The sequence below is a fragment of the Hemitrygon akajei genome, chromosome 5, assembly GCF_048418815.1.
Source record: "Hemitrygon akajei chromosome 5, sHemAka1.3, whole genome shotgun sequence".
NCBI lineage: Eukaryota > Metazoa > Chordata > Chondrichthyes > Myliobatiformes > Dasyatidae > Hemitrygon > Hemitrygon akajei.
This window is the reverse complement of record NC_133128.1, coordinates 183,522,791-183,538,476: the sequence shown is the minus strand read 5'-3', so window position 1 is coordinate 183,538,476 and position 15,686 is coordinate 183,522,791. Positions and strand designations below refer to the sequence as shown.

General features: G+C 41.0%; 1 protein-coding gene across 4 annotated transcripts in view; it reads left to right on the top strand.

Annotated features, from left to right (window-relative positions):
• The window catches only part of LOC140728545 (voltage-gated inwardly rectifying potassium channel KCNH7-like), a 523,000-nt gene that overhangs the window by 489,357 nt on the left and 17,957 nt on the right, over positions 1–15,686 (top strand). For all 4 annotated transcript variants that reach the window (XM_073047421.1, XM_073047422.1, XM_073047420.1 and 1 more), the window contains one exon: positions 8,028–8,233. In XM_073047421.1, coding sequence (XP_072903522.1) covers positions 8,028–8,233 — 206 coding nt within the window. The remainder of the gene's footprint in view (positions 1–8,027; positions 8,234–15,686) is intronic.

The window sequence follows — 15,686 nt, the reverse complement described above, 5'->3', positions numbered from 1 at the left end:
TCAAAGGCTTTCTGAAAGTCCGGGTACACTACATCCACTGGCTCTCCCTTGTCCATTCTCTAATGAATCTGCCTCTGCCATCACACCTGGCAATGTGTTTCTCAAAACCACCATGCTCTGTGTAAAAAAAATACCTCTGACATTTCCCTGTAACTTTCCTCCCATCACTTTAAAATTATGCCCCTTAAAATGATTTTTACTTATTGAGAGATTCAGGCCCTTCGAGCCCAGCGAGCCACACCACCCAACAACTAACATTTTTAACCCTAGCCTAATCACGAGACAATTTACCATCAGCAACTGACCCAGTAACCACATTGAAATCCACACATTCAAAGGGAGGATGTACCAACTCCCTACAAATGCCGCTGGAATTTAACTCCAAACTCTGATGCCTCCAGCTGTTATAGCATTGCACTAACCGCTATGCTACCTTAGTGCCCTGTGTGACCACGAGATTATTTTGAACACGAGAAATTCTGCAGATGCTGGGAATCCAAAGCAAAGTACATAAAATGCTGGAGGAACTCAGCAGGTCAGGCAGTATCTATGGAAATGAATAAACAATCGACATTTCGGGCTAAGACCTTCTGTGAGATTGTAACTACAGAATTATCTTCACGCCGCTTTGAGTGGAAAAGCTCTTGTAAATATTGGATACTGCATTATCTTTGAAAGGCAGCATCAGTTACCTGAAGGGGCTAACTGTATTATGCAAGCTAAAGATAAAAACAAAATAAGAAATGAAACCTTACAGAAAATTCAAATATCTCAGTATATGATATACAAAAACCAAACTGTCTCTAGGTTTCAGTTTCTAAGCTGTGAACTTCTCACAGACTAGAAATTCAAACCCAAATATTTTGTAATGATTAGCAACTAGATATTTCCTGTCATTGAATAAACATCACAAAATCTACGTATGTCGGTTGATTAATAGAACCAAAGCTGTATTGAGATGGGGAACCCTGCCTCTAATAGCTGTCTGTACATTGTTGCCTAAAGATGATTGAATAGGCTGATAAATAGCAAACTTGTCCAAAAATTGTTCGACAACTCATCTAATTGCTAAATTCAGTGTCTCTTAAAAATGTACTTTGCACTTGTCAGCAAAGATGTATTGTAGCACTTTCTTACAGTTTAACCTTCAGGCATAGGTGCCGTATTATAAAATTAAAGTAACATTCATCAAACTGTGATATTACTTGCCTTTCCAGGTTATTGACAAATCCGTTGTATAATGAGGTTATTTTTCAATGTCTGGCTGATATTGAGCAGGTGTTCTAAGCTAAATCTTACAAAAACTGCTCATTTTTCACTGGATAAATGGTCTTCAGAGTAAATCTTGACATAATGGGGCTACTCAGTGGTAAATCCATTGTAAATCTTTGCCACTTCTGGCTATTTTTTTCTACCAATTTCTGACTATCAAGAATACTCGTCCTCTGTAATAACATATAATTTATTTTCTGTTCAGTGCCATTGAGAAAATAAGCTAAATATTATATCAGTTGGATCAAGATTCTTTTGTACTCAGCTTTTCCCAAGAAGTAATTCATGTTCATAGCTTTCATTTGTTATTCTGAACCATTTGCTGGTAAAACATTTTAACATCTGAAATTCTTGGCCTCATTCATATTCATGAAGAGAGTGGTCTTATTTTTACTGTAAGTGGTTATGAACTAGTTGGTGAAATTCTGACTGGGTCTGTCTCTCAGGGAAATGATTAACCCTAGAAAAGGAAAAGTTCACCTTGTGCTGGTAAATGTCAATCACCAGTAGCTTGAGCACAGTGTAGCACCAAGGGAGCTTTCCATAAGGAGTTAAAACCCATTTCAAGCTTAATATAAGCTTAATGAATGCAAAGATTTGGGTGCTGAGTCCGAGGGAGCAGAGGTGTTCATGGATCCCAATAACTGGCTAAAACATAGGATCGGTTCCCTCTACCTGTCAGCAGTGGTTATTGCAATTTCAAAGATGCCATGAAGCAAAAGAGATTTACAAGGATGTTGCTGAGATTTGTAGGAAAATGTTGAACTGAATTATAGGAAAGATGTCAACAAAATAGAGAGAGTACAGAGGAGATTTACTAGAATGTTACCTGGGTTTCAGCACCTAAGTTACAGAGAAAGGTTGAACAAGTTAGGTCTTTATTCTTTGGAGCGTAGAAGGTTGAGGGGGGACTTGATAGAGGTATTTAAAATTATGAGGGGGATAGATAGAGTTGACGTGGATAGGCTTTTTCCATTGAGAGTAGGGGAGCTTCAAACAAGAGGACATGAGTTGAGAGTTAAGGGGCAAAAGTTTAGGGGTAACATGAGGGGGAACTTCTTTACTCAGAGAGTGGTAGCTGTGTGGAACGAGCTTCCAGTAGAAGTGGTAGAGGCAGGTTCGATATTGCCATTTAAAGTAAAATTGGATAGGTATATGGACAGGAAAGGAATGGAGGGTTATGGGCTGAGTGCAGGTCGGTGGGATTAGGTGAGAGTAAGTGTTCAGCACGGACTAGAAGGGCCGAGATGGCCTGTTTCCGAGCTGTAATTGTTATATTGTCATATGGTTACATAACAGATTGGGGCTTAGTGTGAACGTGCACATAGGGTAAAGTGCACAGTCTCTTTCTCAGGGTTGGGGAGTCAAGAACCAGAGGTCATAGGGTTGATGTAAGAGCGGATAGATTAAATTGGAACCTGAGAGGTAACTTTTCCACCCGGAGTGGTCAGTATATGCCAGAGGAAGGGGTTGAGCCAGGCAAATAACAACATTTAAAAGGTAACTGAACAGGTAAATAGAAAACAGATGTTTACAGGGATATGAGCCAAACACAGACAACTAGGATTACTTTGGATTGATCAGTTAGCCTGAGGGCAGCTTCCATTAATCTAAATATATGCTGCCCTTGATTTTGCAGCTGTAAGAGCTACATTTTTTTATTTATTTGTAACCCTCAGGCTCGGCCAGCATGCACTTGTCTAGGGGAAGATGGCCTCTGGCCAAGCCAAACTGAAAAATCTCATTTGTGTGGATGCTGCGTGATATGATGTCCGGTTACAATACAAACCGCAAAATATCACCGTATGCAATTAAATGATTGAACTTTATAAATCTTAATCTATAGGGTTAGTAAAGAAAGTAAAAAGAAAAAGGGCCCATTTTAATGGAACAGTCTAATGTGCACGTTGGAGCTCACGGATTCACCCTCTCGTTCCGCATTGACCTCCGCCTAGCGTTGCTGACCATTGGACCCTCGCTTGGAGTCAACTCCATCTGCCGGTACACCAGCTCTTTCCATTCGCGTCTTCTCTCTTCATCTCTCACCGACCAAAGACCGCAAAATCCCTGCTCCCAGCCCCACAAGAAAGAACAACATGCCTCTCATTAGACAGCGCACATTCCAAAGCCCAATTGTTTCTAGTCGTAACGCAAACATTACCGCTACAGACAAACCATTACATTAGCAGTGAAAACTTACAACGCATCACATATTTTATTTATTTATTGAGATTCAAAGTAGAAAACACCTGTCCGACCCTTCAAGCTGCGCTGCTCAGTAACCTCTGATTTAACCCTAGCCAAATCATGGAACAATTTACAATGACCAATTAAATTACCAACTGGTATACCATTGGACTGTGGGAGGAACCTGGAGCACCCGGAGGAAACCCACGCAGTCACAGAGAGAAAATATAAACTTCTTACAGGCAGCAGCAGCAGGAATTGATCCTGGGTCACTGGTGCTGTAAAACGTTGTGCTAACCACCACACTACCATGCCGCCCCGCTCTGTATTATATGTTAGCAGGGCGAGCATTTTAATAACCATTATTCTCCAAGGATTGCTATATTTTTCTCTGCTGGCCAGTAAGTAGAATGCCTGTGAATAGAGTGAGTGAGGGAACAAACGCCTCCTGATTCTCCAAAACTCAATCTCAACCTCCACAATTCTCCACTGACAAATGCAGAAAACTCACTAATGGTGCTAAATCCTGTAAGTGGCCACTTTCCGGCTTTTCTTGGCAGCAGACAGTAGGAAACAAGCAAAACAGCGTTATTTTTTGTAATGTCAAAACATTAAACTAACTCAATGTGACTAAACACATTGATGAAAGTAGAGTAGTAATAGTGTATATGGATTTCAGCAATGCATATGATAAGCTACCCCATGCAATGCTTATTGAGAAAGTAAGGAGCCATGGGATCCAAGAGGACATTGCTTTGTGGATCCAGAACTGGCTTGCCCACAGAAGGCAAAGAGTGGTTGTAGACGGGTCATATTCTGTATGGAGGTCGGTGACAAGTGGAGTGCTTCAGGGATCTGTTCTGGGATCCCGACTCTTCATGATTTTTATAAATGACCGGGATGAGGAAGTGAAGGGATGGGTTAGTAAATTTGCTGATGACACTAAGGTTGGAAGTGTTGTGGATAATGTAGAGGGCTGTCAGAGGTTACAGCGAGACATCGATAGGATGCAAAACTGGGCTGAGAAGTGGCAGATGGAGTTCAACCCAGATAGGTGTGAGGTGGTCCATTATGGTAGGTCAAACATGATGGCAGAATATAGTATTAATGGTAAGATGGTAAGACACTTGGCATTGTGGAGAATCAGAGGGATCTTGGGGTCCGAGTCCATAGGACACTCAAAGCTGGTGTGCAGGTTGACTCTGTGGTTAAGAAGGTATACAGTGCATTGGCCTTCATGAACCATGGAATTGAGTTTAAGAACCGAGAGGTAATGTTACAGTAATATAGAACCTTGGTGAGGCCCCACTTTGAGTACTGTACTCATTTCTGGTCATCTCACTACAGGAAGGATGCAGAGGAGATTTACAAGGATGTTGCCTGGATTGGGGAGCATGCCTTATGAGAATAGGTTGAGTGAACTCGGCCTTTTCTTCTTGGAGTGACGCAGGATGAGAGGTGACCTGATAGAGGTGTATATGATGATGAGAGGCATCGATTGTGTGGATAGTCAGAGGCTTTTTCCCACCGTTGAAATGGCTAACACGAGGGGGCACCATTTTATTTTGGCAAGTTTTTTTACACAGAGTGGTGAGTGCGTGGAATGGGCTGCTGGCGACGGTGGTGGAGGCAGAAACAATAGAGCCTTTTAAGAGGCTCCTGGATAGGTACATGGCGCTTAGAAAAATAGAGGGCTATGGGTAACCCAAGGTAATTTCTAAGTGTTGTGGGCCGAAGGTTTTCTATGTTTCTATAACAATCCCCGGTCCCCACCCACAGAAAGAAACAGTGACAATTACAATCCCTGACCCCCTCGCCCACCGAAAAAAAAGAGACAATTACCATCACCAACCCTCTTGCCCACAGAAATAAACAGAGACAATTACCATCACCAACCCTCTCGCCCACAGAAAAAAACAGAGACGATTACCATCACCAACCCTCTCGCCCACAGAAAAAAACAGAGACAATTAACATCACCGACCCCCTCACCCACAGAAAAAAACAGAGACAATATCAATCCCCAACCCCACACTCGCAGAGAAAAAAATCAGTGCCAATAACAGTCATGACCCCTTCACTCACAGGAAAGAACAGCAACAGTAGCATTAAAACCCCGAACCTCCCCACACAAAAGAATTAACAGATCACCCACCCGCCAATCAGCCACAAGAAAGAAAATGCCGAAAAGCTGAAGGGAACGAATACAAACCAATGTAAAGCACAAGTAATGTATTTTTACATAATTATAACCATAATTAATTATTTAAATGAACAAGAACACTTCATCAAACTATATATACAAGATTACTCAAATATTATTGAAATATCAAATATACAACTGACAGGTATCCCATAAATTGAGTCTGCCTAATAGAAGAGGTTGTAAGATTATAGGCTGTCATGCTAAATGTACCCAAAGGAGAGGGTACAGAAGCCAGGATCTTCAAACTGAATCTTGTTCCTCATGTATAATCCCAGCCACCATAACAACATCATCATCTGCATGTGATAATCAAAGCTTTAATGGGATGTGCATTTTTTGACTTTATGAAAATGAGATAGAAACATCAAAACATAGAAAACCTGCAGCACAATACAGGCCCTTCAGCCCACAAGGTTGTGCCAAACACGTCCTTGCCTTAGAAATTACTAGGCTTACCAATAGCCCTCTATTTTTCTAAGCTCCATGTACCTATCCAAAAATATCTTAAAAGACCCTATCGTATCCGCCTCCACCACCATTGCTGGCAGCCCATTCCATGCACTCACCACTCTCTAAGTAAAAAACTTACCCCTGACATCTCCTCTATACCTACTCCCCAGCAGCTTAAACCTGTGCTCTCTTGTGGCAACCATTTCAGCCCTTGGAAAAAGCCTCTGACTATCCAATGATCAATGCCTCTCATCATCTTATACACCTCTAGCAGGTCACCTCTCATCCTCTGTCGCTCCAAGGAGAAAAGGCTGAGTTCACTCAACCTATTCTCATAAGGCATGATGATGATTCCACAATCATAGAACAGTAAAATATAAGAGCAGGCCATTTGACCCAAAATGTTGTGCCAACCAGCTAAATCAAAAACATCCAAACACTAATCCCTCCTACCTACACAATGTTGCTATCCCTCCATCTTCCTTACATCCCTGTGTCTATCCAAACATCTCTTAAAAACCTCTAATCTGTTTGCCTCTCCCATCATACCAGGTATCCACCACTCCCTGAGTAAAAACCATACCCTTCACATCCCCCTTGAACCTACACCCTCTCACCTTCAATCAGTGGAGAACACAATCCTAAACAATGAAGGCGTGAGTAAGTATCTTGCTCATTCCACATTGTACATTTTGCATCATACTCACCCTCTTCTTCCGGATGGCAGTTACAAGATCATCAGCCTTTAGGACATTACTTTTTTTATGACCAGTGAAACTGGACAGATGAAAACAATGAAGAAAGAAATTGAAATAAGTCCTGTTCCACTAATGGAGAGCAATCTGGTCACCCAGTGAAAGTAAAAATTATCCTTGAGAAGATTTGAAATTGCTTTTATTTTCAGCCTGCAATTAAGTCAAAGTTGTCTTATGTTGCCATGGCACATAATAGACTCAGTACAAAGCTAGAAGTCTGAGAACATAGAGTTCTTTCTGGATAAATCAAGATTCAGCCATTTTATACTATTATTGTACACTGATCACCAGAATATGAGTTGTTTATTGCTTTATAAATTGTTTGACTTTTTAAAATTTCACAATGATTAATTGACTGCTATTTGTTGCATACACTAAAATTCTGCCTAATTCTGAATTGCTTCTCCAACAATCTTGATAACAGATTAGTTGGTAAAGTTCTTTTTGAATGTGTTCAAAGGTGCCTATCTACATATATAGTTACCTACAGTATATAGAGAAACGTTTGCAACTACAGTTATTAATATGTAAGAATTAATAATCTAAGTATCTGAAAATATTCTGCTTTCTTCTTCAAATCAGTGTGGTTTTAATGGAAAACTGCTTTAAGAAAGTAAAAGAAATGATCGAAGTACAATTTCTGCAGCAATCTACCGGTACTTGCTTCAGAAATTCTTATTTACTTTTTTACTTGCCTGCTTGAAGTTCCATTTCATAAACAGAAATAATGAACCGCTGATCAGTAAAACTCAGCACAAAGCAATAAATGCAGACTGCTTATGCAGAAAAGGAACATTAATTGGATCAGTAGAATGGTACCTATTTGTTACAAATAGGATCCATATAAAATCAGTGAAGAAAATAATAAAAAATGTTTGGTGCTTAGCAGAAACATACCAATCAACCCTAGCAGTTGACATGGTTTTACACTAAAGAACAATTGCTTCAATGTCTTATTAGCTTCATTCCCAAGTAGCATCAATACTGCATCTTCTATAAATAACATTAGTACAATATCATGTGTTATCAATGTCACCAGAAACTCCAGAATTTATTCTTTTTTTTTGAAGTTCTGATATAGATCTTAGAGAGAAATACTAGCTCAAGATTTATGTCCTAGAAGTTTTGATTTTAAAGATAAATTTGTGTCTTTCCAGGGAAAAATGACATCTTCGGCGAAATGATCCACCTTTATGCAAGACCAGGGAAATCTAATGCTGATGTACGAGCGCTGACGTACTGCGATTTGCATAAGATCCAAAGGGAAGACCTATTAGAAGTTTTGGATATGTATCCAGAATTCTCTGACTACTTCTTAACGAATCTGGAACTCACATTCAATCTGCGAGATGAAGGGTCAAAGGTATCATTGAAGTTATTTCCTTTCAGAGGACAATAAGCAGTTAAAGGCAATTCAAATCAAAATGTCTCAACACTTAAGGCTGAGTTGGACGGAATCATGTTTTCAAAGTCAAAGTAAAATTTATTGTCAAATTACATACAATGTAGAGTGCCTATAAAAAGTATTCACCACCTCCCCCTCAAAGTTTTCATAGTTCATTGTTTTACAACATTGAATCACAGTGGATTTAATTTGGCCTTTATTGACACTGATCAACAGAAAAAGAGTCCTTCGTCTCAAAGTAAAAACAGATCTCTACAAGGTGGTTTAAATTAATTACAAATATAAAACATGAAATAATTGATTGCATTAAGTATTCACTGCCTTTCCCCTTTAATATGACACACCAAATATTCACTGGAGCAGCCAATTGGTTTTAGAATCACATAATTAGTAAAATGGAAATCTGTTTTTGGAGACCTGTGTGCAGTCAAGGTGTTTCAGTTGATTGTAGTAAAAGCGCAACTGCTGGTGAGTTAGTATCCTGGCAAAATCTACATCATAACAACAAAAGAACACTCCAAGCAACTCTGTGAAAAGGTTATTGAAAAGCTCGCCAGGAGATGATACAGGAACATTATCCCTTGGAGTAGAGTTAAGTCAATCATCAAGAAATGAAAGGAATATAACGCAGCTGTAGATCTGCCCACAGCAGGCCGTCCTCAAAAACTGAGTGACCATGCAGGAAGGGGACTAGTGAGGAAGGCCACCAAGGGACCTGTGACAACTCCAGAGGAGTTACAAGCTTCAGTGGCTGAGATGGGAGAGACTGTGCATACAACAACTGTTGCCCGGGTGCTTCACCAGTCGCATCTTTATGGGTGAGTGGCAAAAAAAAGCCACTGTTGAAAAAAAACTCACATGAAGTCTCAGCCAGAGTTTGCCTGAAGTCAGCTGGAAGAAGTTTCTAAGGTTTGTTTAAACCATAATTGATATTTTTGGCCACCAGACGAAACACTATACATATCATTAAAAACATACCATCACTACCATGAAGCATGGTGGTGGCTGTATCATGCTGTGGGGATGCTTCACTGCAGCAGGCCCTGGAAGGCTTGTGAAGGTAGAGGGCAAAATGAATGCAGAAACTTACAGGGAAATCCTGGAGGAATAACCTGATGTAGTCTACAAGGGAACTACGACTTGGAAGAAGATTTGTTTCTAGCAAGACAATGACCCCAAGCATAGAGCCAAAGCTACACAGGAACAGCTTAAAAGCAACAAAATTAGTATCCTAGAGTGGCCAAGTCAGAGTCCAGACATCAATCCAGTTGAGAATTTGTGGCTGGACTTGAAAAGGGATGTTCACTCACAATCCCCGTGCAATCTGACAGAGATTGAGCAGCTTTGTAAAGAAGAATGGGGGGAAATTGCAGTGTCTTGATGTTCAAAGCTGATAGAGACCTATCCACAGAGACTCAAGGCTGTATTGCTGCCAAAGGTGCATCTACTAAATACTGACTTGGAAGGGGTGAATACTTAAATGCAATCAATTATTTTGTGTTTTATATTTGTAATTAATTTAGATTTTAGATCACTTTGTAGAGATCTGTTTTCACTTTGATGCAAAAGCATCTTTTTCTGTTGATCAGTGTCAATAAAAGCCAAATTAGATCCACTGTGATTTAATGTTATAAAACAATAAAATAAGAAAACTTTCAAGGGGTGAATGCTTTTTATAGGCTCCGTATATTGCCATATCTTTTCTTGCAATCTTTTACAGAAAAACAAAGAAACACCATACATTTATGGAAACTATACATAAACAAAGACTGACAAACAGGCAATGAGCAAAAGAAGACAATTGTGCATATAAAAATGCTGAGAACATGAGTTGTATAATCCTAGAAAGTGTGCTTGTAGTATCTAAACCCACTGTGAGTGAGGTTACAATTGTGGTGAGTGAAGTTATCCATGCTGATTCAGGAACTTGATGGTTGTAGAGTAATAATTGTTTCAGAACCTGGTGGTATGGCAGCAGAGGCTCCTTTATCTTCTGCCTGATGGCAGTGGTGAGAAGTGATCATGGCGTGATCATGGTGGAGTCCTTGATGCTGGATGCTGCGTTCTTGTGGCAGTGCTCCACGTAAATGGAGGTACTTAATAAAACTTTGCTTCAGTATTCATTTCTGGTTCTGTTTGGCTCACTGGAGTGGTGTTAGGTTTTCAGTTTAACTTGACCACTGTTATACCACCATCAAGTACAGCTACAGTACCATCCCATGCCCAGACTTTGAAAAGTCTGTTCACCTGGCTGTACTTCTACCGGTGTACAAGCAGATACTGAAGGCAGCAGCACCAATGGTGAGGACCAAGAAGTTATGGTCAAGGGAGGTGGAGGAGTGCTTTCAGGACTGCTTTAAGTCAGTGGACTGGACAATTTTTAGGGATTCATCTTCAAATCTGAATAAATATGCCACAGTTATCACTGACTTCACCAAGACCTGAGTGGATGATTGATTGCTTTGAGAACATACAAAACATACGCAAGCCAAAAAGACATGGATGAACCAAGAGATTTGTAGTCTGTTGAGGGATAAATCTGTGGCATTCTGGGCTGGAGATCCAGAACTATATAAAAAATCCAGGTATGACGTACAGCAGATTATTTTAAGAGAAAAAAAACAATTCAGGTTGAAGTTAGGGACTAAATCAGATGCATATCAGCTCTGGCAGGGTCTGCGAGCCAAGGTAAAGCCTAACATCATGACTGGCTGTGATGCGCCACTCCCAGATGAGCTCAATATATTTTATGCACACTTTGAAAGGGTGAATATAATTACACTTGTGCAAATCCCTGCAACATCTGGTGACTCTGTAATCTCTGTCTCGGAGGCCGACATCAGAACATCTTTCAAGAGGGTGAACCCTCGATGGTGTACCTGGTCTGACATAGAAAATCTGTGCCAAGCAACTGATGGGAGTGTTCAAATACACCTTTGATCTCTCACTGCTGCAGTCAGAGGTTCCCACCTGCTTCAATGGAATGAGAATCATACCACTGCCCATGAAAAGCAGGGTGAGTTAACTCAATGACCTTCACCCAGTTGCACTCACGTTTTCTCAAATGAAGTGCTGTGAGAGATTGGTCATGGCCATAATCAAGCCATTGCAATTTGTCTATCACCCCAATAGGTCTACTGAGGTGCAATCTCACTGTCTCTCCATTGGCCTTGGATCACCTGGACAATAGTCATATCTATATCAGGCCCGAAATGTTTATTGATTATAGCTCAGTGTTCAACACCATCGTGCTCTCAGTATTAATCCACAAGCTCCAAAATCTGGGCCTCTGTATGTCCTTCTGCAACTGGATTCTTGATTCCTCACTGGGAAACCACAGTCAGTAAGGATCAGAAATAACATCTCCTCCTTGCTAACAATCAACATCGGTGCACCTCAAAGACGCACGCTTAGCCCACTGCTCTACTCTCTCTACATCCATGACTGTGTGGTTAGGCCCAGTTCAAAGGCCTTCTATAAATTTGACAATGACACAATTAATGTTGGCAGCTGGTTCAGTCGTGTCAAAACAACAACTTTGCACTCAATGTCAGAGAGATCAAGGAATTGATTGTAGACTTCAGGAAGGGGAAGTCTAGGGAATACATACCAGTCCTCATTGAGGGATCAGCACTGGAAAAGGTGAGCAGTTTCAAGTTCCTGGGTGTCAACATTTCTGAAGATTTATCCTGGGCCCAACATATTAATGCAATTCAAGAGTGTGAGGGAACACAGGAGAAGGTGTTCGGAAACTGAAAGGTTTGAAGGTAGATAAGTCACCTGGACAAGTTGGACTACACCCCAGGGTATCTGAAAGAGGTACCTGAAGAGCTTGTGCAGGCATTAGTAATATTCTTTCAAAAATCACTAGATTCTGGAATGTTCTAGAGGACTGGAAAGTTGCAAATAACACTCCACTCTTTAAGAAGGGAGAGAGATAGAAAAAAGGAAATTATAGGCCATTTAGCCTGAGCTCAGCAGTTGGGAAAATGCTGGAGTCCATTATTAAAGATAAGGCTTCGCAGTACTTGGAGGCACATGGCAAAATGGGCAAAAGTCAGCATAGTTTCCTTCAGAGGAAATTTTGCCCAATATATCTGCTGGAATTCTTGAGGATATAACAGGTAGGATAGACAAAGGAGCGTTTGTGGATGTTGTTTACTTGGACTTTCAGAAGGCCTTTGACAAGGTGCTGCACATGAGGCTGCTTAATAAGATAAGAGCCCATGGTTATACATGAAAGATACTAGCAGGAATAGAAGATTGGCTGACTGCAGAAGGTGTGGAAACAAAGGGGTCCTTTTTTGGTTGGCTGTTGATTCCACAGGGTCAGTGTTGGGATTGCTTATTTTCATGTTATATGTCAATGATTTGTATGCAGGAATTGATAACCTTCTGGTTTGTAAATGATGTAAATGATGCAAAGTGAGGTGGAGGGCCAGGTAGTGTTGAGGAAGCAGGAAGTCTGCGGAAGGAACAGATTGGGAGAATAGGCATAGAAGTAGCAGATGGAATATAGTGTAGGGAAGTGTACAGTCATGCACTTTGGTAGAGAGAATAAAGATGTAGACTATTTTCTAATCAGGGAGCAAATTCAGGAATCAGAAGTGCAAATGGACTTGGAAGTCCTTGTGCAGGATTCCTTGAAGGTTAACTCGCTGGTTGAGTGTTAGTAAGGAAGGCAAATGCAAAGTTAGCATTCATTTCTAGAGGACTAGAATATAAAATAGGGATATAATGCTAAGGTTTTTAAGGAATTGGTCAAACCACATTTGGACTATCATGTGCAATTTTGGGAATGATGTGCTGGTATTGGAGAGGGTCCATTGGAAGTTCACAACAATTATCCCAGGAATGCTGGAGTAAGATAGAAGGAGTGTTTGATGGGTTTGTACTCACTGGAGTTTAGAAGTATGGGGAGGGATCTCATTGAAAAATTGAGAGTATTGAAAGGCTCAGATAGAGTGGACGTGCAGAGGATACTTTCAAAAGTGGAAGTGTCGAGGACCAGAGGCCACAGCCTCAGAATACAAGTAGAACAGAAATGAGAATGGTGAATCTGTGGAATTCATTGCCACTGACAGGTGTGGGGGCCAGGTCATTGTGTGTATTTGAAGCAGAGGTTGATAGATTCTTGATTAGTCAGGGACACAAAATATTAAGCGGAGAAGGCAAGAGAATGGAGTTAAGATGGAAATAAATCAGTCGTGATTGATTGTCAGAGCAGACTGAATGACTTAAAATCTGCTCCTATGTCTTATGGTTTTACACTCTACCTGACAATCACATAGCTAGCATTGTATTGTGGAAATTACCTAGGTGATAAGAGATCAGTCTGTTTCAGTGATATTGTCTGAAGGTCAAATATTGGCCAGAACACTGAGGAGGACTCACTAGCTCTTCAGACTGGGCCATGAGCTCTTTTGTTGTCACCCAAGAAGGTAGAGTTACTTCACTGATGATGATATAACTGTGGGCTGAAATCAGACAATCATTGTAATTCAACACCATAGAGATAAACATATTGAATATTAAATCACATGCATACATCTGACAAATTTGTATTTATTTTCACATTGTCCATTTCAAAAGGACATAGTATAAACAGTTTCCCTTATGCCATTCCTTATCTTGATAACATTTGTCACTTATTTTTGATCATCAATTCCAAGACACCGCTCATAATTTATCTGCAGTATTAGGCAAAGCTATACTGTAATATTGTAAATAAATACCGTAGAATTTTATTTTGAACGTATTTTTCAATAATGTAAAAGATCAGAAAAGTCTACATAAGTGGTGGATCACAAAAATGATGAGTCGGTTTACAGAGAGGAGGTAGAGAGGCTTGTCAACCGGAGTGAGAACAGCAATCTGTGTCTCAACGTGGACAAGACAAAATAGATGACTGTGGATATCAAGAAAGCATAGGTTGACCACTCTCCATTGCATATCATGGAGCGAGAGAAGAGCACAAAGTTTCTTCATGTTCCCATCATGGATGATCTAACCTTGAGCCACAACACCTCCTCACTAGTCAAAGCACAGCAGTGTCTACATTTTCTGAGGAGACTGAAGCATACAAGGCTCCCTGTCCCCATTCTAGCAGCTTTCCACAGGAGCACCATCAAGAGTATCCTGTCTAGCTGCATCAATCTGTGGTATGGAAGCTGCAAGGCATTGGACCACAAAACCATAAAGAGGATAATAAAAAGTGCTGAGAGGATCACCGGGGTCTCCTTCTTCCATATTTGTTACATTTACAATGAGTGTTGCAGACGAAGGACCTGAAGCATTGTTGAGGATCCTTAACACCAATCCTACAATCTCTTTAACCCACTACCATCAGGAAGGAGATACAAAAGCATCAGGACCAGGTCTGCAAGACTGGGTAACAGCTTCTTCCCTCAGAGTGTGAGATGAATGAATACCCTGCCACCATCGAGGTCTCGTCACGACGACAGCGAGAGCTTTACTGTTTGCCTGTGCTGTGCACTACATGCATTTTGAATTATATTTTACAAACTTACTGTATTTAGAAACATAGAAAACCTACAGCACAATACAGGCCCTTCGACCCACAAAGCTGTGCTGAACATGTCCTTACCTTAGAAATTATCTAGGCTTACCCATAGCCCTCTATTTTTCTGAGCTCCACGTACCTGTCCAGGAGTCTCTTAAAAGACCCTATCATATCCGTCTCCACCACCGTCGCTGGCAGCCAATTCTACGCACTCATTACTCTCTGCGTAAAAAAACTTACCCCAGACATCTCCTCTGTACCTTAAAACTGTGCTCCCTCGTGCTAGCCATTTCAGCCCTGGGAAAAAGCCTCTGACCATCCACACGATCAATGCCTCTCATCATCTTATACACCTCTATCAGGTCACCTCTCATCCTCCACCGTTCCAAGGAAGAAAGACTGAGTTTACTCAACCTATTCTCATAAGGCATGCTCCCCAATCCAGGCAACATCCTTGTAAATCTCCTCTGCACCCTTTCTATTGTTTCCACATCCTTCCTGTAGCGAGGCGACCAGAACTGAGCACAGTACTCCAGCTGGGGTCTGACCAGGGTCCTATATAGCTGCAACATTACCTCTCAGCTCCTAAACTCAATCCCATGATTGATGAAGGCCATTGCACTGTATGCTTTCTTCACCACAGAGTCCAGCTGTGCAGCAGCTTTGAGTGTCCTATGGACTCGGACCCCAAGATCCCTCTGATCCTCCACACTGCCAAGAGTCTTACCATTAATACTATATTCTGCCATCATATTTGACCTACCAGAATGAACCATCCTACACTTATCTAGGTTGAACTCCATCTGCCACTTCTCAGCCCAGTTTTGCATTCTATCAATGTCCCGCTGTAACCTCTGACAGCCCTCCACACTATCCACAACACCTCCA